The sequence below is a fragment of the Hoplias malabaricus genome, chromosome 16, assembly GCF_029633855.1.
Source record: "Hoplias malabaricus isolate fHopMal1 chromosome 16, fHopMal1.hap1, whole genome shotgun sequence".
Taxonomy (NCBI): domain Eukaryota; kingdom Metazoa; phylum Chordata; class Actinopteri; order Characiformes; family Erythrinidae; genus Hoplias; species Hoplias malabaricus.
Window position 1 is genome coordinate 6,244,448 of NC_089815.1, and position 27,006 is coordinate 6,271,453.

Sequence of the window (27,006 nt, forward strand, 5' to 3'; positions counted from 1 at the left end):
TATTTCCTTTCAGTTTTCAATTCTATGTACAGGGGGTCCTCGACTTACGATGTTGATCCGTTCCTACATCGCGTTGTAAACCGATTTTCGGAAGTCAGAACATATGTACATACTGTATGTAAATAACATACCGTAAGCACTTATCCTATCCTAACACCTATCCTCCTCGGTCTTGAGCCGCGTAACCGTGTATTCTTCCGCCGCGCCGCACACCAAACACGAAGTTCACGTTACGACGTTTACGACGCAAAACCACTTAAGTCGAAAGGCTTTATACAGTAAATGGGAGATGTGTCATAACCACGAAACATCATAACTCGGGACTGACGTAACCCGAGGACTTCCTGTATCCATAAACAAATACATACAAAAAAAGCAACAAATAAAAAAACATAAACCGTCTGTCCACCAAAAAATGTTTCTCCGAGCTTCTAGATGCTTTTACATTAATTCTCAAAGCAGGCTGTAGTGCTTTTGTACGGTGTGTGTGTGTGTGTGTGTAGTCATGTTTACAACAGATAAACCTATGATAAATTTTCACCCTTTAAATATTTTGCATTTTTGTTTGTTAATATAACGTAGTACATTAATGTTTGATGCGTTGCTGCTGGTCTGTTCCTCCTGAAGGGTTCCACAAAATGTAAACGGCAGCGGATGCTTTGAAATGGTATAAAAAATATAGAAATGCGGTTTTGTTATGATATGTATGTAGTGCTCTAATATAGTAATTCAGAAGTGAAGTGAAGTGAATAAAGCGTTGTAGCGGAAGCGCAGGGAATGGTGATCAAAAGAGATTTTGCTATGCTGATGCACTCAGTTCCATTTGCGATCTGTGTCCTTCAAGGGGAGTTGGGGCAGCCTTGCTCGCTTTGATAAGGAGGGCTTTAGATCTCAGCGGCAAATGGACTTATTGAGTGAAGCCGAACGCTCCTGTTCACTGATGGACAGTTTTACTCCGTGCCTCGATCTCTCGGCGCAGGCCGAAGAGGAACGCCGTTCACTACGGGGCTAAAGGAAGTTGAGGTAATGGCTAGCTTTGCCAGGTTTGCTGCCGCTGATGTGTATGGTGCAGGAGCAATGTGTGAGGATGCTTTATCATTGTCTTTCTGTTCCCAGGTTTAATGAAAGCTTGCTGAAGGAAATGGAAAGTCCTTGTGAAGATGTCCCATTGCACATTATTAATTATTCACCATAGGCAGTATAGGATGTATGTGGTATATTAAATAGAGAGTGCTGTTTTTTTCTTATTGATTTTCTTTCTTTCAGTACCTTGCTTATACAGGATGGGTTGAAACAGCCAAGGAAGGATGAAGTTTCTTGTTTTTAATTCACTTGATGAAGTCTCTTTTCTAACAGGGCTTTCAAAACTAGTTATTGAAATAAAAGTAGCCGTTTGTAGCTCAGCTTTGCATCTCTTCTTCACTGTTCACACAGCAGCTAAATGTGGCCCAAATCTGATTTATTTTTTCTGTTCTGCCATTCACACTATATATAATTTGACATCAGTCTGAACAGATCACGACTCTAAACCGACCTGGGTCCCCAGAGAGCTGGAGATGAGTGCCAACAAAATGAGTTTAATATTCCCATGATCCACATTAGAGCAGCCTTCAACAGACAATACATCTGAAATAAAACTGAAAAAGAGAACTCAATTTTGGTTCATAAAATGATTAATACCATTTTCCACATTTTTTTTTATGTTTTCATAAATGAGTCACAGGAACCTGGATTAAAACGCAATTTCTGGATCCGATCAGATTCCAAGATCTCATATGAAAATGGTCCAAGTCCGGTCTAAACACATTACATTCAATGAGAATTTTGCTGTGCACACAACCACACAAACTAAACATCTGTGCCACATGTGAAGAAACAGATTGGATATGGGGCACATTTACCTGCTGTGTGAACGTAGCCAATATTGAGCATTGGTAAAACCCATGCGGTGATTAAGCAATCCACATACGGAGCAATTCTTACTTGCTGTGCCTTCCTTCTACGTTGTAGAATTGATTTGAAAAACAACTGACTGGCAGACGTGATAAAGTTGTGTTGAGGTGTGTTGTTATTGTTACTGAGACTGGTGTCTATCAGGTATATCTTATGTTTCTGTGGTAGGTTTGGAAAATGGCCCAGATCCTTTATCTTGTTTGGCTTTTCCAGGCCAGTCTTATACAAATTACATTATGGACCCTTTTCTTGTGAGACTAATTTATCTCTTTAGTCCAACGTGTGGCTGTTAGTGCTGCAGAAATCCACAGAATATAAGGCCACACAAGTGTACTGTATGCTGGACAGAGATATAGACAAGGTCGTGTTCTTGGGAGCTGCGGGTTGTGTGTGCAGAAGCTTGAAGATAGGGCAGGGTGTGTGTTTGTCAGGTTTGATGGAATCGTCTGGGGTGTGGATCTGTGTCAAGTGCTTCTGTCGAGTTCCTTTCTGTGTTTATTAGAGAGGCACTGTGGTGTCAGGGTACAGATAGCAGGGAGAGATAGATCGAATCCATCATCTCGCCGTCTCCTTCCTTTGAATAAATCCCCGTCCGATGTGCAAACACAGGCTGAGCTGTGTGTGTCTGTCTGGGTTCCTTGTTTCTGTTATTTGCCTCTTATCTGTGGAAGACTGATAGCCAGCATGGAGGTGTAATTCTCAGTGTAAACAAATCAAACCCTGTCTTAGCTGCACTAATGGCAGATTCCTTCATACACTTACACGCAATGCAGATTCTGGCCTCAAGTCTTGCCTCTGTTTGCCAGCTCCGCTGGGATTTTTTTCCCTTGACTTCCTGACAAAAGGTCCATTACTTGGGCATAGGCTACTCTAGTGCCCCACACCAGCTCTGACTGCTATTTGATATACGTTAACATTATCATCTGAGGCAGAACAGGGCCTTGGAGCCTGAGGCGGGGATTCGGAAGCCGGCAGAGATAAGCAGCCACGGTAATGAGAATGTTGGCTTGGCGGAAAAGGATTGCCGGTCAGTACTGCAGTGGCCGGCAGCTTGTAAACAGACGTCACATGCTCAAGGTTTTTGTTCTGCTAACGTGTTCCGACAGTAAGAACCAGGCCTTGTGGGGTCTAGTTATTGGGCTTGAATGACAAAGGCCATTAAAGGAATAGTAACAGATCAGATCTCCATAACTTTTTTTTTATTATTTATAAGCAATGGAAACATGCTCCTCAGAAATTAAAATTGCTCAAGCTTAGGTCTGGACGATATTGCCAAAATTTATGGCACTATAAATATATTTTGGTTGATACGATATAATTCAGATGTCGATATTAACGATGTAGAAGCCATGAAAAAACTGCCAAGAACAAACAAGAAATGTGACCACCCTCAAACAAAATACTTTTTTTTCCCAACATTGATCATTTTAAAATATATTTAAAAAGTCAGTCAGTTGCAAAATTGAAACATTGTAAATGTGTTAAAAAATCATATCGTTAGTAAAACACTTGATATTTTGCGATTGTATATTTATATTTATTTAGCGATACAGTGGAACTTTCCAAGATACGAACTGGGCATTTGAATATTTTTTGCCTCCACCAACGAACCATGACTCGAGAAACGAACTTTTCCACTTATGAACCGTGTCACAGAATGGATCAAGTTCGTAGGTAGAGGTTCCACTGTATAATGTGATATATATTGATATTTAATTATTGTCCAGTCCTCTTCAATCTGCCTATATAAATAGATAGAAAGATATAGATCACGTTCTTATAAGAAGTTCTAGTGTACTGTGCTAAAATAATGTGAAAGCATAAATATTTAAGTTCCCATGCAAAGAGCATGCCACAAACTCTTAGATTAGACTAAAACTATTATCAGATTTTGAGATGTCTGGTAAAGAGTCCAGGGTTTTAGCTCAGTATTACTCTTTACAGTCATTTTTCTGCTTAGAATTTAGCTGCATAAAGAACAGCTTTGTCTACAGTCAATATCTGACTTTCTTCAGTTAACTGATATGAAATGGATGTACTCCATTTAATAAATAACAGTGTGTTAAGAACCAAGTGAAGATAATGCCCCGTTCACACATACAAAACAAATACCATTGTCCACAACAAAGCACAAAAGCAAAATCAAAATTCACGTGAGCATGCTTGACCACTCAAATATTCTGTTATAGTGATACCCTTGGCATTTGAAAGTTTTCTTACCTCTCTTCAGCAAAGGTCCAAAATCACAGTTCTCTCTAAGATTTGTACCTTTGCCTTTGGGTAGTTTAAAAATACAGAGGGTTGTGGATTCTGGTGCCTTGACACTGCAGCGTAACCTACAATAACACAAAGTTCATGAATATGTGAACGTTTTCATAAATATGATCAACTGTGGATTTGTGTGGGCATAGTTCAAGCGCGTTTAAGCCACTGCACATTTCCTTTAATGCCCTTGGTTCTTCTTTTGTCCTCCACCCCAACAATATTCTGCTGGTGCCAAGGTACAGGACCAACCCTAAAGAACAACCGCCATCTGCAGACCAGAGATCCAGCACAACAAAGACCCACAATGTTTGGTTATGGGGAACAGAATACGAGAGAGTGGTGGACCCTCAGAAAGAATGGCATTCCAGGGCACCACAGTGGAACGGCGAGCCCGACTCTCAGCCACTGGAACCTGGGGCGAGAGATAGCATCAGTGCAAATAACTCCCACTAATGACGGCCGCTCCGCTTGGGTTCAGCTCCTCTTATCTCTGAAGTCTAGCTTGACGTTTGGACACTTAACCCTCTTTTTTGTGCAACTTGCAGGAAGAAAGGAATCTGCGAGGGAGCTTTGAAATATCAAAAGGAGTTTTGGAAATAATTAGTCCGGGATTTTGATGCATTGTTTGTTTGTGCCCTGCAGCATAGCAGGTTTTCTCCGAACAACAATTCCCCAAGCATTTAATATTTAACATATTCCCGATAGCTGTGTGTTCAAACTGTTTTACCTAATGCGTCAGAGAAGTTTGGTACAAGGTTTTTTCTTAGTTTTTGGTTTATTGTTCAGTGACACCCTCCTCTGCCGTGAAGTGGACACAGAAGAAAATGAAATCTGTGTGAAATTGAACAAAGGAAGTATTGCTTGTGGTAACTCAATCGTGATGGATGCCAGTCTTTTACCTGTATACTTTGCATGAATTACTCAAAATGCACGATGGCATTCCGTATTGTGATGAAAACCTTTGATCACCCCTGGGCTGTTGCGTTGAAATGGTTCCCTCTGAATCTTATTGAACATGCTGGAACTGGCAGTGTGTTTTTGAGTCTTCTTCAAAGAAGGCCTCCCTTACATGGGCTTTGAAGCCTAATACAGACCCAAGTGTCCATAGCACATTCATTTTTGCCCTGACTATGGATTGCCTCTCCTTCTTGTTTTCTTTCTTCTCTGATTGAAAGCGATAGTGGATTCTCCTTCTTCTTTTTTTTTTTTTATATTATTAAATAGGTTAGTGTTTCCCTGCTTCTATTGCACATTCATTCTGGCATTGACTGTCTGAATGGCTGTGCAGCAGCAGATTAGATCAGGTGCTGGTCTCCAGAGTTTCGAGTTGTTAGTTTTAGAATCAGACTCTAATTAAAATGGCTTCAACAGGATCTGCTGCTCAGTGGCTCAGCTAATGAAGAAGTCCATAGTGCCAAAATGCGAAATTAACCTGCATTGCGCTTGCTGCTGCTGCTCTCGTAGTTTATTAGACTGTCAGACAGTGGGTGTTAGAAGTGTGTGAGACTGTGTATATATATATTTCCTAGTAAAACAAATCAGAGGAAGCACATGAAAACAATGTCATCATTCATGAGTCCTATCATAGAGAGATGAGAAATGGACTGCACTTAACTAATCTACAGTGATATAAATCAGCGTACCCAACAGGGCTGGACCTAGTGAGACTTAGATTCACGTTTGCTTTGAAAGAATATTTAATGAATGAATATGAATGAATCTTTAAAAGAGTAGTTAATGAGTTGTACACTGGTTTTGCCGGTGGTGAAGTCTTGAGCCCTGTGCTTGTAAGACAAAAGTGAATTAAACATTCGGAAATACGTGATTCAGTAATAGAACAGTTTAGTGCAGTCACAATCAGGGCTTTTTTTTCCCCCCCCGATTTTAACATGAGATTTCAACTTTGACAACTTACTATTTTTTTGTAGAACATTTGTTTTATACTGCACTGAAGTGTCACTACACTGTAAGTAGTGATTTCATGTCACACTCTGTTCTGCGCTTTGGGTAATGATAGGTTGCTTTAGGCCACTTTCAGACACAGTTTTGTAAGCTTCAGCCCAAAATTTCAGACCTGATTAAAGCTTCTGGGTATCGAGGTACAGTTTGTGCTGCTCTATTGCCGGAGCCGGCCTCATATTCCTTTGAGGTACAGAGCCTCATTTGCACTTGTCGATGATCAGTGTGAGCAGTGAGACAAAAAGTAGAAAATGGAGTCACCGGAGCAATTTTTTTCTTGTGAATTATGGACAGAAAAACATCCTATTTGAACTCTTAATTTAATGTCTTATTTTGGGCCCCAGTCTCTGTAGGAAGCAAGGCTCATTTGCTTCATGGTCGCGTCCACAGTAATTGCTATCATGGTAGTCTGAGTGGGGCAGATGTTGTGGGCCAATTTGCTCCCTCTCTCAGTTTAACAAGCGGTAGTAGAGATCAAATGAACTGCTAGAAATGACCCTTTACATAGTGCACTCAGGTCCTGAAGTGTCGGAGCCACTGCTGCACGTGCTCGCGCTCGGGAGCCTTTCCAGCCGTAACTCAAAGCACGGGAGAATCTCCGAAAGCGATATTGCAGAGAAGAAATTGGCGGAAACCTGGCTTTTGAAATCCAATGCTGACAAATTGCTCGGCGGTTGACTTTGTGGAGCTCTGCTGGAGTATATTGATTTTGGTTTGCGCATGTGAGCAAAGGCAGAAAGAAAAATCTTATATCGTGTTTCATTAAAAAATTCATAGTGTATCTAATTACGCGCGCTTCGTTTTTCTTACTACTGAAAGAGAAAGATAAATGTATCTCCTCTGCCTGCATTATTTCCCAGCCTTCCTCAGGGCACCGAAGATGAAGGACGTCTCTGGGGTGGCCCTGAGACAGCGTTCCGGGTCTTACTCTCAGCGTTTTGTTAATATGTGCTGTTAAAACATTCTGCACTCTTCTCCTTGTAATACGTTTCCCGAGCAGTACGGTTTCCTTATTTGTTGCAGAATTACCATGTTTCCTGCAATTACCGGCTAGTTAAGTCGGCTGTACTTTCCGTGTTTTGTAATAATAGCCTCATGCATCTTCATTTTTGCCTATTGATTTTCATTTTAGATAATGTCAACACTTTATGCTATTATTTTATATTATTTAACACTGACGCAGAAATGGTAATTACGAGAATGGATTTAAATGTGGGGTTTTATTGTGGCTGTGGCATTTACTTTAAACAAGCACCTAATAACGCTTGGTAATTATAATGGAGTATATGCAGGCAGTACAACAAATTGCAGTGTGCTACAGTAAGCATCATACTGAAAATGAAAATGCTTACACGGGTAACTGCATGCTTTTTCTCAGTATCTACATAATTTAGTCATTGAAATCTAATCAAAATGAACTGGTGCCAGCAGTGTCAGAATAACGGAAGAACACACAGTAATAGCCGAAGTCAAAAGGGTAATCGCAGAACACAATCAACGTTCTCAGTCCTGCTCTGGGACACACACTGTAGGCTTATATAAGCCTGCTCCGCAAAGGACCGGGGCGGAATCCCGTAGTGAAAGGCAGCCGTGTGGAGTGGCCTGGTGTGATACGAGACCCCCCGCAGTGCGCAACTGACAGAGCCTAAAGCCTGGGCAGCTGGGAGGAGAACATCTAAGACTGGCCACAGCGAGGGAGGCACAGTCCCTGGGTCAACACTCTCATCAGTTCACCCCTCCCAGCGTCTGGCTGTCATGGCCTCGAGCAATCCCTTTATTTATTAATAGAGTTTTTCTATCACGCCCTGCCACCTTGATAGAAATTAATTGGATGCAGTTGTTGGCGCGTCAGTCTGTCACACAAGGGGACTCTGCGTGGGCCAGTATTTAACACACATCCTCAGGGTCATGAAAACAAGCTTTTTTGTTTCTAAGTCGTAAATCATGCCAGGTACACGTCAATCAAGCCCTATGCTGGAACACAGCGTACCATATGTGCCTGTTAATTTAATTGTTAACATTGTCTTGTCATTGCTTTTTTTTTTTCCTCTAACTCTCACAAAATCACCTACTGACAGGTATTCATAGCAAAAGCATAATTGCCTCCATTGTTGCAACCTGCTCTCTTCCAGAAAGGGAGTGAAAGGTGGTGCGCTGGGAAAAGCACAGCTATCTTTGTGTGCTGTGTTTTTGACTCATGGAGCTCGCCTGGCTTGCTTTGATGACTGAGGGAGATTGAGTTCCAATCAGCGTGTTTAATTACTGTGTCCAGCGGAGGTGAGGGGGCAGTAGCGAGTGAGACTGCGGGAAAATTACCTGAGCACTCCTGGGATTTGGTATCTACTACAGGCAGCAGGTTGACGCTCTAGCATCACACATACTGCTTCTTGTTCTCATTCACTGGTCGGCTTAGCTTAGCCACAGCCCCACCCTTCTCTCCGCTACGCCTCAGTTTTATTTTTTATTCTTCTCTTCGGGGGGTTGTATCTGGACCACCATTCTGTTTGTGTTCCTTTCCAATTGAACCTCTGCGACCAAGTGTTGAAGTAGCTGGGTTTACTGATTATAACGGGTGTCTACAAACTGGATTGTGCTGGATTTTTGACTGTATTATGCTGTTATTAAATGATCTACAATCCTAGCCCTAGCATGTTCTGTGATTGAGCAAAGACAAAAGCTTTTTCGAGATTCAGGTATTCATCCGTATACAGGGGTTCTGCATCCAGAAAGTCAAGCAATTGCGAGATTTAAAGTGTTAAGAAAATTCTAGGGCTGGACAATAATCCAATATCAATATATATTGCAATTTAAAATGTTTCAATAATGATTTGAGATTTATATTAATTTTCAATATTTCAACAGCATCTGTCACTGGCTAACGGTCATCACAGGGCACTGCCGTCAGTGTATTCCGCTCAATTTTAAAGTTAGTTTAAAAATATTAATATTGAAAAAGAGGTTTTTGTTTGATGGCGATGTCATACTGACTTCAATGTTGGGCAGGTTTTCTGTGGCTTTTTTGTTGTTCATAGCAATATTGGAATTACACCACATTCACCAAAATTGAGAAATATATTGTGATATAAATTTTGGCCATATCGACCAGCGTAACCGTTGAATATGTGTGCATGCAAATACTACGTCATTTTATATAGCGAATAGGTTCCAGAGCTTCGTGCAGATACCAGAATCCAAAGATCCAAATAAGTCCCCTAGTACAAAACGGCGTAGTATTTGGCATATAACTTATGCGCAACCTATATGTTTAATCATCTCCAGATTACTGATAATGCTTAATAAAATATGGGGAGCAGTTGCTCAAGGGCACCTCAGCCTCAGGGAGGATAGTGCTGTTTCTTCACTTCCACCACCTCCAGTTTTTTCTTGTGGGGATCAAACCAGCAACCTTCCAGTCTCAAACTGGCTTCTCAAACCATTGGGCCACGGCTGCCTCTCTTATTTTTATTTATTTCCTGAATCTTGATGTGGATTTAAAAGTTTAAAGGATCTTGATCAGTTTTAAATTTGCACACTATATGTAGTGTATAATTGCGTCTTTAAAGGGTTACTTTGTTGTAAGTAGTAGGCTATGACCTGCTTGACCCATGGACTGAGTGGTTATAGGGTGAAAATATTGAATTAGGCCAAGATCCGTTCCCTGGTTGACACTAGAGTCGCTGAAGAGAAATAGCTTTTTCATTTCTCTCTTTACCTGAGGCATGCAGCTTGTTTCTGGCGGAGGATAATAAAGTCCCATTTTGAAGGAAATTGTTTAACTAAAGTACCTCCCCAGGCTCCTCCAATGAAGCAAATGTGTATCATTTTTGCATGAAAGCTTCAGCACGACACTGATGCCAAACCACCTACGAACACTAACTCTGAGCAGATGTTATGCTAAACAGGAAATTTAAAGGATTGTTTACTTGTGTCGACAACGTTAGCTTAGACGTTATATTTCAGATATGGAAATGAGAGTTCCCCATTTTATGATGTGTGACGTTATTGTGATTGATTTACCTTTCAGCCCTCAGGTTTTGGCCTGGGTTTTTATTTGCTAATCAGAGTCAGAGCTAATTCCACTTAACGTTTCATTAGTACAGTGGCAGGGGGACAGAACTGGCTTGAAGGTGGCATACTTGGGTTAGCCTTGGAAGTGGCTGCGCTGGCAAGAGGAGGGAGGGAGGGAGGCTTGAGGTGTTTTGAGCTGAGAAAATTGGACCCTTTTCCTCTATAATCTGCCAATTGAGTGTGTGCCAAGCCAGTAAACCTGGCATGGCAGCCTACCAATCATTTTGTACAGACTTTGCACCTTGGCCCCTTGCTGCGAGGGCAAAGGAGCTATCAGAGCATCCAGACCGCCAGCGAGACGAGCTGGGGACCCAGGCACAGGGGGGAGACCGCATTGTTCCTGGCCGCTGCTTCGGAAGTAGGGGTGGGCAAGGCAGAGCCGTGGAGCACAAAAGAAAGGGAAGAGAAGTGGCGAACACCACAAAGGAGATGTTCCACTCCATCCTTCTCTTTTCTTCGCCAGTGACAGTGACCTTTAAAAATGGCTAATGTTCCCACCCCTACATTATCTCGGTGCCCTGACTCGAGAAGGGGGTCAGCATTTAAATCCATTATAGTGGTCTACTCTGAGAGGCCCTGCCCTCATTTAGGTCGGCTTGATGAACTCAGTGTCAGTTTAGAGGATGTTATTCACATCTGTCTACATCTCCTTCTCTTCACGGCTTGCTTCCTTGTTCCTCGAGGCATATATGCCCTCCAGAACAGCTTCATACATTTGCTTCATTATTATTTCTCACGAGTAGCTCATTGGAAACATAGATGAGATATTCTACTGCTTCCAAATGTTCAGTCAATATCACATTTGCGTTTGCAAGTAGGACAGGAGATGTGTTATTGATTTAAATTTGATGAAAACTTTTCTTGGGTGTAGACTTGTTTTGAAAAAAAAAACACGAAAGAGTGAAGCATGCTTTTATTGACTTTCCAAGCAGTACAAAATCTGGGCCCGTCCGTGGGAATGAACCCACCCACCTGGGGAGCAGTTGGTGGATAGGTTCCTTGTTCAAGGGCACTTCAGTTGTGGATGTTGAGGGAGGAGCAAGCACTGTGCCAAGAAAGTCAGACATTCTCACTGCAGCTACTGTATCTCCTAGCTCTTTTGTGGTCCATGGGCCATCCTCAGGACATGTAAAATTAGTTGGGACACCTGCTGGCAGAAAGGACCATCGCAGCCTTTGAATGCAGGCTCATGGCAGAGGCGTCGTAGAGAACTCCAAATGTTGAAAAGCATGAACTAAAATGAGGATATTGCTCTATTCCTGCTCCATAGATGGGTAATATTGACTTATTTATTGCTGTTTCAGATCACTTAAGGTGGGAATGTCTCCAAACTCGGGAGATGGCTAATGGCAATACCCAAAGTGCTACAAAACTAAACATCCCCAGTTACCAACGAGTTTTTGTAGTAATTCAAACAGTGAGTAAAATTTACAGACAAGTTAAACGTCAGCCTCATACAAAAGCCATTATTTTCCAAATCCACCTTAAAAGTAACAGAGCATAAAACTGCATATCCCCACAATCATAGACATTCCCTTTAAGGGATAGTTTTTGTTACCCCACAAAAAAAGAGAAATCTACAGTTAATGACTGTAAAACTATAACATTCCTAGTAAACCACATGTGAATCACAAATTTGAGATTTTTTTTAGCTCGGGACTTCTCATGTGCTGCAGCTGTCTGTGAGCCTACCTTGCTTTGTTGGATCTGGAGAACGGTGTATTTGCAGTGCGCCGCCTCCACAGGGAAGTCAAACACAGACTTCCAGCCTTTGAGCTTTGTGTTTTTAAAGACGCCGAGAGCCGCCTCCCTCGTGAGAAGATCACCATGTCTTCCTCATTGCACTTGGCAGTGACAGATGGAGGGAGTGAGTGATGCTGGATGATGAAGGCAAGCATGGAGAGAAGCAGACAGACTGGTGGTGGACGGATGAGAAAGAGAGAGGCCTTTCCCGTCTGCCTAACGAGACGCTGGCGCTCAGGGGGTGGAACCTCAAAGACTAGAGGGATTGACTGAAGGAGATGAGAAGTGGTGTATCTTGTAAATAAAGACACTACCTGTGACAGCCTCATTACATGTCTATTGTCTATTGGAGAGAGTGTTAAAATCCGGGATTTTTTTTGGTTTGTTTTGTTTTTTTCCTAAAGTTTATTATGCTCCCAGCATATTTTTTCAACTGAAGGTCATACAGCTGGGAAGCTTCCGCTGCTCAATAAAGCAAAGCCGTGGGGCATTTTCTTATTCCTTTCTTCATGCAGAAAGAGGGACACATGCTGACAAAGGAATACAGATTAATGTGTAATTCCAGATGTAACAAACAACACAGTCTAAGGTTTGTGGGTACTTGCTAATTCAAATTATAATGATATAACCGTTTATCCAATGATTGTGTTCTCCCTGTGTCTGCATGGGTTTCCTCCCCCAACACCCCAAGTGTTCATAGGTGTGAGTGTGTGTCGCACTGCGAAGTACTAGATATCGCACTATCGCCAAAGCCTGGAATTGAGCATGGTGACCTTTGGCTCTTGTGTAACTTCCTCGTAGATTCCTTCTTCAGTCTTCCATGATCCGCTCTATTTAATTGAAAACGACTAGTTGAAAGCTCCTCAGTGCAGGGTTCGAATGACAGAGGCTTCATTAAGAGCAGCTGTTTGGCCCTCAGTTCATGAGGAAAGTGGCTTTTCATAGCGGCCGCTGGGTCGAGGTCCGTAGGGAGCCGTGGCTGTGGACCTGATGGACACAGCCTGCTCTTTGTGCTGAGGCCAGGGGAGCCAAGCACACTCCAACATGCAGCTTCCTGCTGAGAAGAGACTCTGAACAGGGGGTCTTTGTGTTTGAGGAGCACTCCTGTGGCTCGCGTAAGGGTGGGGCAAGCTTTGAGAATGTTAAATGAATCTTGTTCTTAAAGCAACTACACTCTTGCTGCCCAGACTTGGCAATTGTGGACACTTAGCTCTTTCCCAGTATCCATTTTCTGGTGATTGAGATCAGCATTGACTGTTGGTGTTGTAAACATAGTTTTATGAGGTGCAGAGTGGTGAGGGTGGAGCTGAGCAGTTCCAGAAAACACGAGCAGTACATGATTAGTTACTCTAGGGCATTCTGTTATAAAGGATCTATTATGAAAATGCCCCCCCTCCCTTTTTTTTTTCTTTTTTTTTGCATTAGCTCATTAATTTGGGGGATCTGGAGCCTACCAACCCAAAAACAGTGAGATTAAAATCAACCAGCCAGTTATTTTTGATCAGAACGCATGTGAAAAGCAGTCATTCTGAATTGTGCTGCTGCTTCTGTAGACTGTAGATCCCACCTCTTCATCTGAGTCTGTCCAATCAAATGTGAGAACACAGACGAGGTTAAACATAGCAAAACAAGCACAATGATGCACAGGAGGAAGAGTTTTGTAAGAGAAAGAGTTCTGGCACCCATGGCCATTCTTATATCTTGATTTTAATCAGAAGAAATTCAGTATGGAGTCAAAAAAGGGTCAAAAAGATGTTGAGTTTGTAAAAGAATACTCACAAATGACTTTGTAACTGCGTAACTTTGTAACTACATACACGTAAAACAAAATTTGTAACTGCGTTTGAGCAACTACATATACGTAAAACTACACGTAAAAGAACCAAGGTTCCAAGAATCAGGAACGGAACCGGTTCAAGAACCGGACTTCATTTGGTGGAAAAGCGCTATGGTTGACAGAAACAAATCAATGATTCCGATTGGTTAAACAAACCTCGCGATCTGATTGGTCCAGCTAAAGCTTTCCTATTGGTCCATCAATTGGCCGTCAAAACAGGGTCTTAAATCCGCAACTGCAAAAAGAGATTCGCACACGCAGCAGAGAAGGCGAATGTGTGGATTTTTTCCACCTCATTCAAAAACTCCCACGGTCACATTTGGAACCTTAAAAAGGTTTGCTCTTGCACATTTTAAGCCGTTTGAGAAGGTACTGATTCACACATTCACGACATTAGATTTACAAATGCAAATCTTTTCTTCATATTTGTGAATTTATATTATTATTGTTGTTGTTGTTGATTTTTTAAATTTGTGCATTCCAATACATTTGTGGATTTTGGTTTTACGTGTATGTAGTTGGGGCGGCACGGTGGTGCAGCAGGTAGTGTCACAGTCACACAGCTCCAGGGACCTGGAGGTTGTGGGTTCGATTCCCACTCCGGTTGACTGTCTGTGAGGAGTTGGTGTGTTCTCCTCCGACAGTCCAAAAACACGTTGCAGGTGGATTGGCGACTCAAAAGTGTCCGTAGGTGTGAATGTGTGTGTTGCCCTGTAAAGGACTGGCGCCCCCTCCAGGGTGTATTCCTGCCTTGCGCCCAATGATTCCAGGTAGGCTCTGGACCCACTGCGACCCTGAATTGGATAAGCGCTTACAGATATTGAATGAATGAATGAATGTATGTAGTTGCTCAAACGCAGTTACAAAGTGTGAGTATTGTTTTACAAACTCAGTATAATCCAGGAATCGTGTGATTATTATTTTCCAATGCAAGTCAAAAGATTGGATACACCCAACAGAGTAAGATAATATATTATCGCTGTTCAGAAAAACATTGTCTGTATCTTTAAAATAGTAACTTTACAGGAGGTGGGGGGAAAAAACCTAAGTTTCATTGGACGTCAGTGTAAATATGTTTTATTCCAAGTAATTTTAAAGCACTAATGCTTTCTAATGATCCATTCATCATGAAATCTGGACAGGTGTTGGGTTCAAATGACGAAATAGACAAAACAGATGTGCAGGTTTTTCTCTGGACAGCGAAGATCTTTACAACTAGTTTTGAAAATGAATAATACAGGTGTTAAGAAGCTCTATCTACTGTGAACACTTCTATGTACCTGTGTTTATAAGACTGATCTCAACATGACGTTATTTCATGGTTTTGTCTTCAATGTTATTTTAAAATGCAAAACTAATTATTATAAATAAAATACCCTTCCGTGCCCAAACTTTTGACTGCTTCTGTATCTCTGAACACGGGAGCTGGGCTCGTTGGTCGGACATGTCCATCACAGCAAGTGACGAGCACTCTATTCCCCTGATGTTGCAGGAACGGTTTAACCTGCCCTGGGAGAAAGCGAATGCGTGAAGAAGCCACTGACTGAAGCTGCAAATGCATTTTCTCATCATCTGCCTTGAGCCATGCTTCCAAAACACTGTTTGGCTGTGGAACAAAATGGATTTCACAGAACCGGGTACAGGGATAAAAGCCCCTACTTATCAAGCAGACAACCTCATTTTCTCCATGCTGCCCCGCACTGAGGCAGTGGCACTTTTTTGAAGTCAGAGCCAGGGCAGAATAAAAGGTAGAGTAGATTAGACTTTTGCTGGTAATGTGCTGTCTGACACTGACGCCCCGCTGCTTGCTGGAGCAGCTTTGGTGTTGAATGAGCAGCAATGATCATCTCAGCTGGGCACGGTCCATTTGATTGATTGTAAATCCGCATTTTAAGCCATTGTATTAAGTCGGCATATTTGTATATTTAAGAATCACAAAGCGTAGAAAGATATTGGATGGTGTTTATGGCTGCTTTTACAAATAGATTCATTGTTGGTTTCCAGTTGGTCTTCAGGCACTGAACTCAATCCACTAACTAAGAGGACAGTTTTGATCTCCAAAAACACACGTGTAAACGTAGTTCAGAGATCAAACATGTAGGATTGTGGGGAAACGCAGTTCTAAGCTCTGTGTTTTTTAAGGTGGAATGGTGTGTTTGAGTGGAAATAAACATGGTTGTTTTTTATGGGTTAAAGCTTAACTTGTGTGTTTTATTCACTGTTTGAATTACCACAGAAACTCATTTGCAACTTGAGTTGTTTAGATAGCCATCTCTTGCCGTCCACCTTAAGTAATCAGAAACATAAAAAATAAGTCAGTATTACAATATCCTCATTTCAGTTCATGCTTTTCAACATTTGGAGTTCTCTTCATTGTCTAGAAAAGCCAAAACCAAATGCCTCTGCCTCTGAGCAGAGAGAGAGAGAGAGAAAGCCTAGCATACCGGACTGAGACAGTTTTTTTTTTTTTCTTATTTACATACACTGGAGCTTTGTAAAAACACATTAGATCAGTTTCCAGCACGCAAACAGACTGGAGAGCCGCAGATGTTGAGGAAACATTATCTAAATTTTCTATAAAAAAGTTTTTTGATTACAATCATGAACTACACATTTGAGGTCCAGTTAGAAGTTTGACAATAGTCATCTCTCCAATGACAAAGGTACAGAATTGAGTCTTTTCACAGTCTGAGTGAATGAAATCAGTGCAATTAAATCAATTTTATTAAAATGATGTTCCCTGACAAAAACTGAAGTCATGCTCCTGAGGATACCACCCCTAAGTACAATGTAAACGTACCTTCAGAGGTGCAATGTTTAAAATGTAATTGGATTCCTTAAACGAGAATTAACTGTCTCAGAGGAAATGTGCGTATTTGCTCACTTTCTTTTTAAATTGGAAAATAAAAGTCCTGAGTAAAAAAGGCAATTATGTTGCCTTAATAAAGATGCTGAAGATTTAGCCTTGATAATATCGTAAAACCAGTGTTTGCATCTTGAACGACTCGTCACTCTCTGAGAATATAGGAGAAAGGTTTGATCTGGCAATGAAGGGGATTTTAGAGGTCTGTTGTATGTGGATATACCAAGAGTCGTAGATGTACTGTGTTCGTGGTTACCACTCCATGAATGTTCTTATCACTGACATTGAGCTGGCAAAGTCAAGACTGTGTCCTGGTGGCCTTTCCATCTGTCTGTCTCATGGTTATTTGGGCTTCAGCTCTTGCCAAGTTTCTTCTTCACTCTGGAAATGGATGTGTCCTTCAAGTCTAAGCACACTCCACTGATGCCTGCTACATATGACATTAAATTCTGCTAGACTTGTTATTTTTAATCTCACACCTGGATCTCCAGCACCTCTTACACATTATTCACTGCATTTTCCTTTCTGGCTTTGAACCCATTAAATGTTAATGAGCACAGAGGCATTTTAAGCTGGATTCCGTCTACGGGGTAGAGACTCTTTCATTTCTTGTGCAATAAGTAAATATCTGCATTCTCCTGAATAAATTCTCTGGGGTCTTGAGACCTCTCACAACATGTGAGAAGAAGCTTTTAAAAAACATAATTTCTATCAATGACTTGAACTTAAATGTGTACCTATGACTTTAATGTACCAGATATAAAAAAAATCTATGGAGATAACCAATTAATGGAAAATGCTGAGAAAAAAGACAAGTCCTGTTTCGCTGTGGGACAAAGGGATGTAGAGCCTACAGCAGGCAGATGGTCCTCCATTTTGGCTGACGGCTAGCTGGGAGCTCCGTGAGACACACTGCCAGCCTTCCTGAGAGGTGCAGAACTGCTAAAGATGCTAATGATTAACCGTGCAGTTCTGCTGATGGCCTGCAGGAGGGTGGAATTCCCTTCTCGCGTCCAGCGGACAGGCCTTAGCCATCTGTTTGCCTACGGTCCATTGGGAAACGCACATGGACTTTTACTCTGTGAAAAAGTGTAATACAGGTACAGCAGTGTTAATGTACGCTCAAATCCCAACATGTACCTTAAAGGTCCTCTATCTAAAAGGACTAAATCACAGGGTATAACACTAGTATTGTGATGGGTGCCACTCCTGTACGTTTTTTATATGGACTGTGTCACTTGTGCTCTCACTCTGTTCTTGCCGCGTAACTTGCTGTTCATGAATCATTTTCGGACACAATACCCTTGTTGAAACACAGGGGTAAAACTGTGTGATGAATGCCTTGTGTCAGCTGACTGTTGATGCTTTGTGTCAACACATAACGGCATCCATCTTACCGGCCTTAATTCGATCCAGATGTGTTTACACTGGAATTGATTCTTGCCTTGCGGCAGTGCGAAGAGACCCCCTTTTTTTCCGGTTAACATTTTCCAGACAGTGCCATTATCTTCTTTTGCACCAGACCTGCCGGGCCAACAAAAGCAGCTGTTGTATAGCTCTCAGCAGCGCTGCAGTGCAGTTGCAGGAGTAATCAGAAGAGTGGGAGTCAGCAGATAGCAGCGATAGCGCAAACTTCCAGGACGGCAGTTGGAGCAGAGACGCCTGACCACAATTACAGCCTCCACCTCTGAGAAACGTCCCACGCAGTCCATTACGGGGCCAGTCGGAACGCGTGAGGGAGGGGAAGTGTGCCCCCCCCCCCCTCCAATAAAAAACAGTAACAGCTCTCTGGAAGGCTTGAGCTAAAAGCCAGAGTTTGGTGACCATGCTCTACGAAGCTGAATAGAGGGGTGCATTGTGACCTGAGAGGAATTCAGGGCAGCCTCATTAGCCGAGGTTGAAGAGTGATGCCAGATTTTGAGGACAGAGACGACCAGCCACCATTCCTCCCAAATTAAAATGGCGGTACTGTGAGCTCTGTAGCTGGCTGCAGTCTTGGAGGCCCTTTGTAGCTTTGCCTCTGACTAGAGCGAGGCTGGCTGAGCTGCTCAGTGGGTATATTTAGCATTGGGCTGATTATTTGTTGCATTAATAAAAAAAATAGGACCCTAAAAACCTCATTATTTTTGTCCCTTTCCTGTAGTTCCGATAATTCCCGTTATTTATTTAAACAAATCCTTGAAGACAAAGATTTGAATAATTTATGAGAACAAAGTAATTGTGTTCCCTTTGACTTCTTGCATTAATTGTGCAACTAACTTCCAAATTTAATAAGTGAAAAAAGAATCAAAAATATTTAAATGTCTGCTTTTTTCACTTTTATATATCCCATATATTACAAACAATAGATAAGTGACACAAAATATAGAGCAGCATGTAAGAATAATAATAAGCTGAGTAATTAATAGAACGACACTCACCAATACACAGCGCTGTGTCTTTCCTTTATTTTAATGGTGTATTTTTCATTTATTTATTTATTTTTACTAATTGAACCAATCACAGAATGGACATCATTCAGAATTCCATCATTCGTCCAGATTCCACCATTCCATCATCATTCAAATGAGCCACAAAATCCAGACATTTTCTGTTCATAGCCAAGAATTAAAATAAAACTTTTGTTATTTCTCTAGGCTTACAATTTGTGACGACACTGTTTCCTTCGTTCATGTGCAACAGCCCAGCAGCAGCCATATCACAGGTTTTTCACATCAGGACTGAACCCCAATCTCCTACATGTAGAGCAGGAGTGTGTTACCCACAGTGTCACGTTAACGTTTTTAATGATTATTGTACCTAGTGTAATTTGGGGATCTAACGTGTCTCCTCTTTTTCTCCACAGAACATGTGGCGAGGCACTTCAGCCCCTTCTGGTTCTCCGTGGAACCCTCGGACACGCTGGCGGTGAGGGGATCCCCTGCGATGCTCAACTGCTCAGTTGACAGCGATGTCCCTGCCAAGGTGCGCTGGAAGAAAGACGGCACCTTCCTGAGTCTGGGGTCAGACGATCGTAGGCAGGTGCTGTCCGACGGCTCGCTGCTCATCAGCTCAGTGATGCACTCCAAACATAACAAACCCGACGAAGGCATCTACCAGTGCGTGGCCACCATCGACAGCCTGGGCACGATCCTCAGCCGCACAGCTAGACTCAATGTGGCAGGTAAGGCGATGCTGAACACTCAAACGTTAATGTCTACACAGCGTATGACTGACGTCACACCCCCTCCCCTGGAGGTTTCTCATTCAGGCCAATGCACACAAGATAGATGAAGTGTTTATTGATCATGATTTGGGGTTGTCTTAATGCTGTATCTTTTTTTGTTCACTGTGGACAGTGTATTGACAAGTGTTGCTGGGGGTGTCACATTGTTCTTTTTCAGCCTCATCAATATTACACAAGCTTTCGCATTAGCATTTAGTCAAAAGCTTTGGCGAAATGTCTATTTTGCTGCTGTCCTTCAGCGTCCTCTCAATGGCCACATTGTCTGCTGTAGGTAGGGTTCAATAAGACAAGCTTATACGTCCTTTCTGATGTAGCTCCATTGTAAATGTTGTGAGTTCGGGAGGTCGGAGGGGGTTGTTTGGCACCATGGTGGTGGCTATATTGGGTCCAGTGAGGCAGGATGAAAGTGACCTTGTTTGGTTTCTATGAGGCAGGCAGCAGGGATTATTAGGTGTTTGAGTTGGGTCTTACCCTGAAATTCAATTTGCAGCCGAGGTGGGGGGGTATGTGCAAGAATGCGGTTCATGCATTCCATTAAAGCTCATCAGTTTCTAAGCAAGCCACAGGTCCCCCCCCCCTTTTCAGCTCTTTTCTGAAAGTTCTTAAGAATTCATGCAGTGACCTGGGCACAAGCATTGCTTTGTTCAAGTTGGCCAAAGCCTGTCCAAATGATCAGTATGACAGTTAGGCTACATCTCTGATAAAGTCATGACTATACAAGCATGGCTGTGTCAATATTTAGTTTACATAACAAGTTTTACATTTACACTGCACGTGTACACAAGTGAAACTGATGAATACCACGATCACGTCTGAGAACACACAGCACTGCATTCAGCACATGGAGTTTTATTAATTTATTAATTATTACTAGTATAAAATTGCATTAATAAGTATCTGTTCACGCTACTGATTCTGGTGTGCTCAGTATCCTTCTTCTCTTAGATTTGAGTGCAGCATTCGACACTGTTAATCACAGCATACTCATCTATTGGCATAACTGACACTGCACTTTCCTGGTTCATCTCTTACTTTAAAAATAGATCTCGTTTTGTTGCTCTTGGTACACACAGATCTTCCCCTAGTACTGTTACACAAGGTGTTCCCCAAGGTTCAGTCCTAGGCCCTATACTATTCATCATATACATGCTGCCACTTGGTCAGATCATCCACAGCCATGGTCTTAATTATAATTGTTATGCAGACAATACTTAAATATACGTGAGCACCAAAAATACCTCCACTCTGCCCCCCTCTGCCCTTATTTCCTGCGTTCAGGATCTGAGACACTGGTTGCATGCCAACTTTTTGAAACTCAACACAGAAAAAACTAAAGTCTGGCTCGCTGGCCCCAAGTCCACTCTTTCAAAAATCTCTGGTATCACACTTAACTTTGATGGTGTGGCTGTAAAAACCTCTCCAGTTGTTCGCAATTTAGGTGTACTTCTTGACTCCTCTCTGTCCTTCAAACCTCATATTAAGGCCCTAACCAAAACATCCTTTTTCCATCTACGTAATATTGCTCGCCTTTGTCCCCTGCTTTCTGTGAAGGATGCTGAAATTCTGGCCCATGCTTTCATTTCCTCCCATTTAGACTGCTGTAATTCTCTCGTCATTGGCCTTCCCTCTACCACCATACACTCCCTTCAGTGTGTTCAGAACTCCACTGCTCAGGTCCTCTCTTATTCTAAAAAATCAGCTCATATCACCCCTGTTCTTCATCAGCTCCACTGGTTACCTGTCTCACTCCATATTCAGTTTAAAGTCCTCCTGCTCACATACAAAGCTCTGCACGGTCTGGCGCCAGCCTACCTTTCTGAACTTTTACACTCCTACTGTCCGCGAAGATCACTGAGGTCCTCTGAGAGCCGTCTTTTGTCAGTACCAAAATTTAAATTGCTTACCGTTGGTGGTAGATCATTCAGCGTGATGGCACCCAAGCTCTGGAATTCATTACCACAAAGTCTTCGTCTCTGCTCTTCATTTTCTGCTTTTAAAACCCAGCTAAAGACCTATCTCTTCTCTCAAAGACCTTGGGTATTAGAAAGGCGCTATATAAATCTGACTTATTATTATTCAGAAATTAATAAGAAAATCACTATTATTCTCCCCATTAAGAATTTTCTAACACATTTTTAGGAGGGGGGAATACATATATTTATATATATGTGTTCCCTTCCACTCAGACCGAAGATGGCGCAGAGTGCTTAGGTCTGGTTGAGCCTGTAATGAACAACAATAGTGTTGAAATTTCTGTGCTACTAACAGATATTGCAAATCTGATTATGGCAGTCGATTTCTGAGACAATTCTGGTCTTCTTTGATATGCTACATGGCCACGTCACTCTTGATTCAATATAGCGACTTTCAAGATGGCGGACATTGGCCCCCCACACTTTATTTGCAGAGGTATTCAGATGCCATTTTCCCTTTCATTTCTGAAATAAAAGGGTGTCCTGTGACTTTATACAAACATATATAATATATGGGTGTATGTGAAGTCCTCATGTTGAAATATGTATTGTATCTTGAAGCTGCTAACAACCTGGCTCTATTCTCCTCTCTGTGGTAATCTGTATGAACACATTCATTCCTCCAAACTGAATGAAAATGCCAGTGTGATATTTGCATTGTCCTTTGTGCACAGATATCCTGTGCCATGAAGCTAGACAGGGATTTGAGCTGGTGGCGGCGATAGCCCTTTATTTCATGATTTCCCTGATTTCCACGCAGTTCCTGCAGCACGATTGTTTTCTAGCCGACTCAATAAAGTGGAACCTTCGGCATTGGTTTCTGTGCCTCTTTAGGGATCGTGGGGGGAGGTGTGTCTGTGCAGCTATGCTCTGCTGGACTGACCCCTCTCATCAGTGGGGGAAATGAGCTGACCTGTGGTGTCTGGAGGCCAAAGGGCATCCTGCCACTGCATCAATATCATCATCCTCCATGGGTCCTCCTGGGTGAGGAGTGTGAGTGTGTGTGTGTGTGTGTTTGTGAGACAGAGAGCATCTGCTCTAATGAGTCATAAGGCAAATAAAATTCTGCTCCTGATATGTACAGTCATTTAATATAGTTCCTTTCACAGCTTGGCATTGTCGTCTGCTGCTGAGTTATGATGTTTATTCGTCAAGTGTTTGAGTTTGAGTTTGACCTTGCTCTGGGAATTTTTCATACACATCACTTTTCTAAAATGGGGATTCCTCTTGTGATGATCCAGTTTCAGGTTCTCGGATGAAGGCGGAGTTTGTGCTGCTGCCTCCCACCCCCAATGTGCTCTTTGAGGCCATGATCAATCAGTGGTGCCTAGCAAGCGTCTGAGGAAAAGGTTAATTGCTGTGTGTTTCGTGTGGACCATTACAATTCCATTGCTCTGGAAATACTACTGTGGTGGTAGCTTAGCGTAGCGCTCCGACAAATGAGGACGTAATGGCAGTGATGGATTGGAGAAAGAATGCAGCTCTGCCTCTGTTGACTTCACTTGGTGCGTGTCATCCCACAGTAAGCTAGGACGCAGATGCAAATTCAGACGAATGGTTCTCTCTGAATTTAGACCAAAGTTTCAGTTATAAACTACCAAAGACTCATATCATAAAGGCTTAATATCATTTGGTTCTCAAATCAAATATTTGGTTCCCAGTAACCTGTATTTATAATGCTTCGGAAGGCAGTGTCTTGACTTGTAGGTACCTTTTTAAAAATCATACTTTAGACTAGAGCTGGACGATATGGCCAGAATTTATATCACAATATACTTTTTAATTTCTGTCAATACGATATTATTCCATTATCAATATAAATATTAAAAAAGACACAGAGAAAATGCCAATAACCAAAAACTACGTGACATCATTCATTCATTCATTATCTGTAACCCTTATCCAGTTCAAGGTCGCGGTGGGTCCAGAGCCTACCTGGAATCATTGGGCGCAAGGCAGGAATACACCCTGGAGGGGGCACCAGTCCTTCACGGGGCAACACAGACACACAGATACACGCACACTCACACCTACGGACACTTTTTTTGAGTCGCCAATCCACCTGCCAATGTGTGTTTTTGGACTGTGGGAGGATACCGGAGCACCTGGAGGGAACCCACGCGGACACGGGGAGAACACACCAACTCCTCACAGACAATCACCTGGAGCGGGAATCGAACCCACAACCCCTGGAGCTGTGACACTGCGACACTACCTGCTGTGCCATCGTGCCACTACATGACATCACCATTAAACAAAAATATCTTGGTTTTGTCAATATTAATTATTTAAAAAAAAATATATAAAAAATAATTAATAAAATAATCATTGTTATTGAAACATTTTATACTGCGATAAATATTTAAACTGAATTATTATAGACTTTAGATTCCACCTCAGTAGACAGACATTTCAGACACAATACTCTTACTATTTTCCCCATACACACACACACCCGACTCACCTCCTCTGTTGATGACCATATTTGGTAAGTGTGTTAAAGCTGGGTAATCAGCACTGTTTTCGATGACCCTCTGTGTAATGTAATGCAGCCAGTTGGAGTGATGCTTGTAAACGGCATAACAGTCATTATCTAAATCAACATTTTCAATAATTGTCATCTAATCACATCAGTTCTGATAAAGCACTCCTACTCTTGTTTTCTGTTGGAGGCTACAGCAGCCTTGGTTCAGCAGGGGATCAGCCCCCTCCTCGGCAGAGCTCGCGCCAATTTGTATTCGGCGGGCGTCTGAGCGAGATGATAGGGCACAGAGCGAGACGGACGTGGGGAATGAGAATCTCCCGGCACCCCCCACCCAAGCACCGCTCTTTGAACCCAACCCCTCGGGGAAGGCTGGAGGCGGGGCCAACGAGCACACTGCATAAGAGAACACCTGAAATGAACCACCTCATTTGCATGCTTTTCTCTGACTGGCTCCCTATCGAAGAATGGAACTGCCTGAGGTGGGAGGCTGTAAATATCTAACCATTATTTCTCTAATCAGTTGGGCAGTTGACTAGTAGCAGAATTCTGTGCCTGGGAGATTTCTGCAGACCCTGGCACTGTATATGAGCTGGAGTGGAATCGCATTTTGTGATCAGCGAACTCTGACGTATCTTCCCTCTTTATTGATTGGAGAACTGAAGTGGTCTGGGTTTTTCCTCCATCTTTTGTTCACGGTCTGCTGCACAGATGACATATCTGGTGTTTTGGAGACCATTTTCAGCCATCCATCCATGATCCTCTCACACGAAATAGGCCACAGATGCAATTACAAATGTCGGAGTTTATGAGCACTTTTCCCGCTCGCTCACACTTTCCCCGCTGGTGATCTCTTTCCACACTAGTGCTCTAAAGGTCACATGTCTTTTTACAAGAACGAAGTGTCAGGCTGCGTAACGACATCACCACTTTTGTCCGCAGACAAACAGAAGTGCAGAGGTGGTAGTTAAATAATCTCTTGTTTGCCAAAGGAAGGTGCCTCTAAGTCAACATCAGACATGATTTTAAGTCACGGAGGTGGACCCAGGAGCAGAAAATGGTTCTGACCTTCCACCCTACTCCAAAGCATACATCAGCTGCATACATATATCCCATATGTACCCCAGCATCCTTTCTCTCTGCTTCCCCTCTTAACCTGTGTTTTCCCAAGCTATTCCCAAGCTGCTCCCACCCCTGTCAATCCATCACAGTTTCATTTCACACCTCGCCTTTACGCACATGGCATGCTGCACCGCCCCACTTTATCCTCCCCAATTTCACACTACCACAGTGGCTGCAGCCCAGCAAGTCCAACACAAACACAACACGGACCGCTATGAATTTCAAACACTGCTGTCAGATGGATTTCATTGCTGTCATTTTGAAACAAGTTGTGTGACTGTTCTAGTGTAGCAAGCAATTCAAGTTACAATGTCACACCAGAGGGCCAGGTTTGCCGATGCAAGTAATCCTGGCATCAGCATTGCATTGATCTCCTTTAGCTGCTGCTTTTGCTTGTGCTTAAGGATTCATTTGAGCGCAGCCAGCACTGAAATACTCTGAGATCTGCTAAAAGCAAATGTAATCAACTAGTATGCAGTGTTCCAAAGTAAGGCCAATTAATGTTTCTGCATTGACTCAACCTGTGCAAGTGCCCTATGGAGTTGTGCGCGTTTATATTTGTGTCTGTGCCTACATCGTTCTGCAGTTACACCGCCAAGCCACTAGGGCTGAATCACAAATATCGTCCTCAAATCTGTGTAGTGCAAAGGGTAGAACTGTTGTAGTTTTATAATCTGCGAAGTGCACTTTTTAGTGAGTAGGGTGCCAATTGGAACAGAGCGTAGTTTACATGTGGTGCCAGAAAAAGAAACAAGCTCAAAGCTAGCGCTTTTTTCCCTGCGTGGTTCACACTTCTCGTAGCAAGTTTTTTTATTTTTTTGGGTGTCCATATTTTTCCCTTGTTCCACCAAACCAATCTCAGAGGAAATCTTTCAGCATGAATTTGTTGCGGTCTTCAGTCTTTGTAGTGTGGAGCAGAGGACGTTTCTGGACCTCCTGGGTTCAGCTTGATCGATATTTTTCAGGCTGGAGACCGATCACAGACACTGTGGTCTGTGTCGACCTAAAACGTAGTTATCTTTCTGGGGAGGTGCACGTTAAGCTACAGCATAGGGTAAGATGTAGTGTTCGCTGACTTAGAGTTTTCTGACTTTTGGGAGTAATCAGAGAGAGGTGTTCAGTTGGAGAAGGTTTGTGTTGGTTCTTTTATGACAATCCAGAAAGGCTTAAATCATGCCACAGTTATAGGCTAATGTTGTGTTATGGGTCTTGGCCAAGGGCTATGATTGGTATGGTATGTGTCCAAGCTCAGAGTCGGACCGCAGTCTGCTCTATGGAGGCTAGTGGAAGGACCATATCTAGGACATGAAGAAACTCTATCTTTAAAAGATTCCCCATGATTTTCGTTACTTCAAAAGGCACTGTGAAGTTTGTGCTCTCCTGGTTTGCTTTAGAGGGCTGTTGTTTTCTTCATTTTTCCTGGTTAGTCAGGAGCCAGTGTGTGAAGACTCCAGGAACCCGCAAAAGAACAGAGCTCTTTAAACACAGACAAGAGAACACAGAGCGTTCTTGTTT

General features: G+C 42.5%; 1 protein-coding gene across 6 annotated transcripts in view; it reads left to right on the plus strand.

Annotated features, from left to right (window-relative positions):
* The window catches only part of neo1a (neogenin 1a), a 159,477-nt gene that overhangs the window by 34,748 nt on the left and 97,723 nt on the right, over window positions 1-27,006 (plus strand). For all 6 annotated transcript variants that reach the window (XM_066647223.1, XM_066647222.1, XM_066647227.1 and 3 more), the window contains exon 2: window positions 19,534-19,851. In XM_066647223.1, the coding sequence (XP_066503320.1) occupies window positions 19,534-19,851 (318 nt within the window). The remainder of the gene's footprint in view (window positions 1-19,533; window positions 19,852-27,006) is intronic.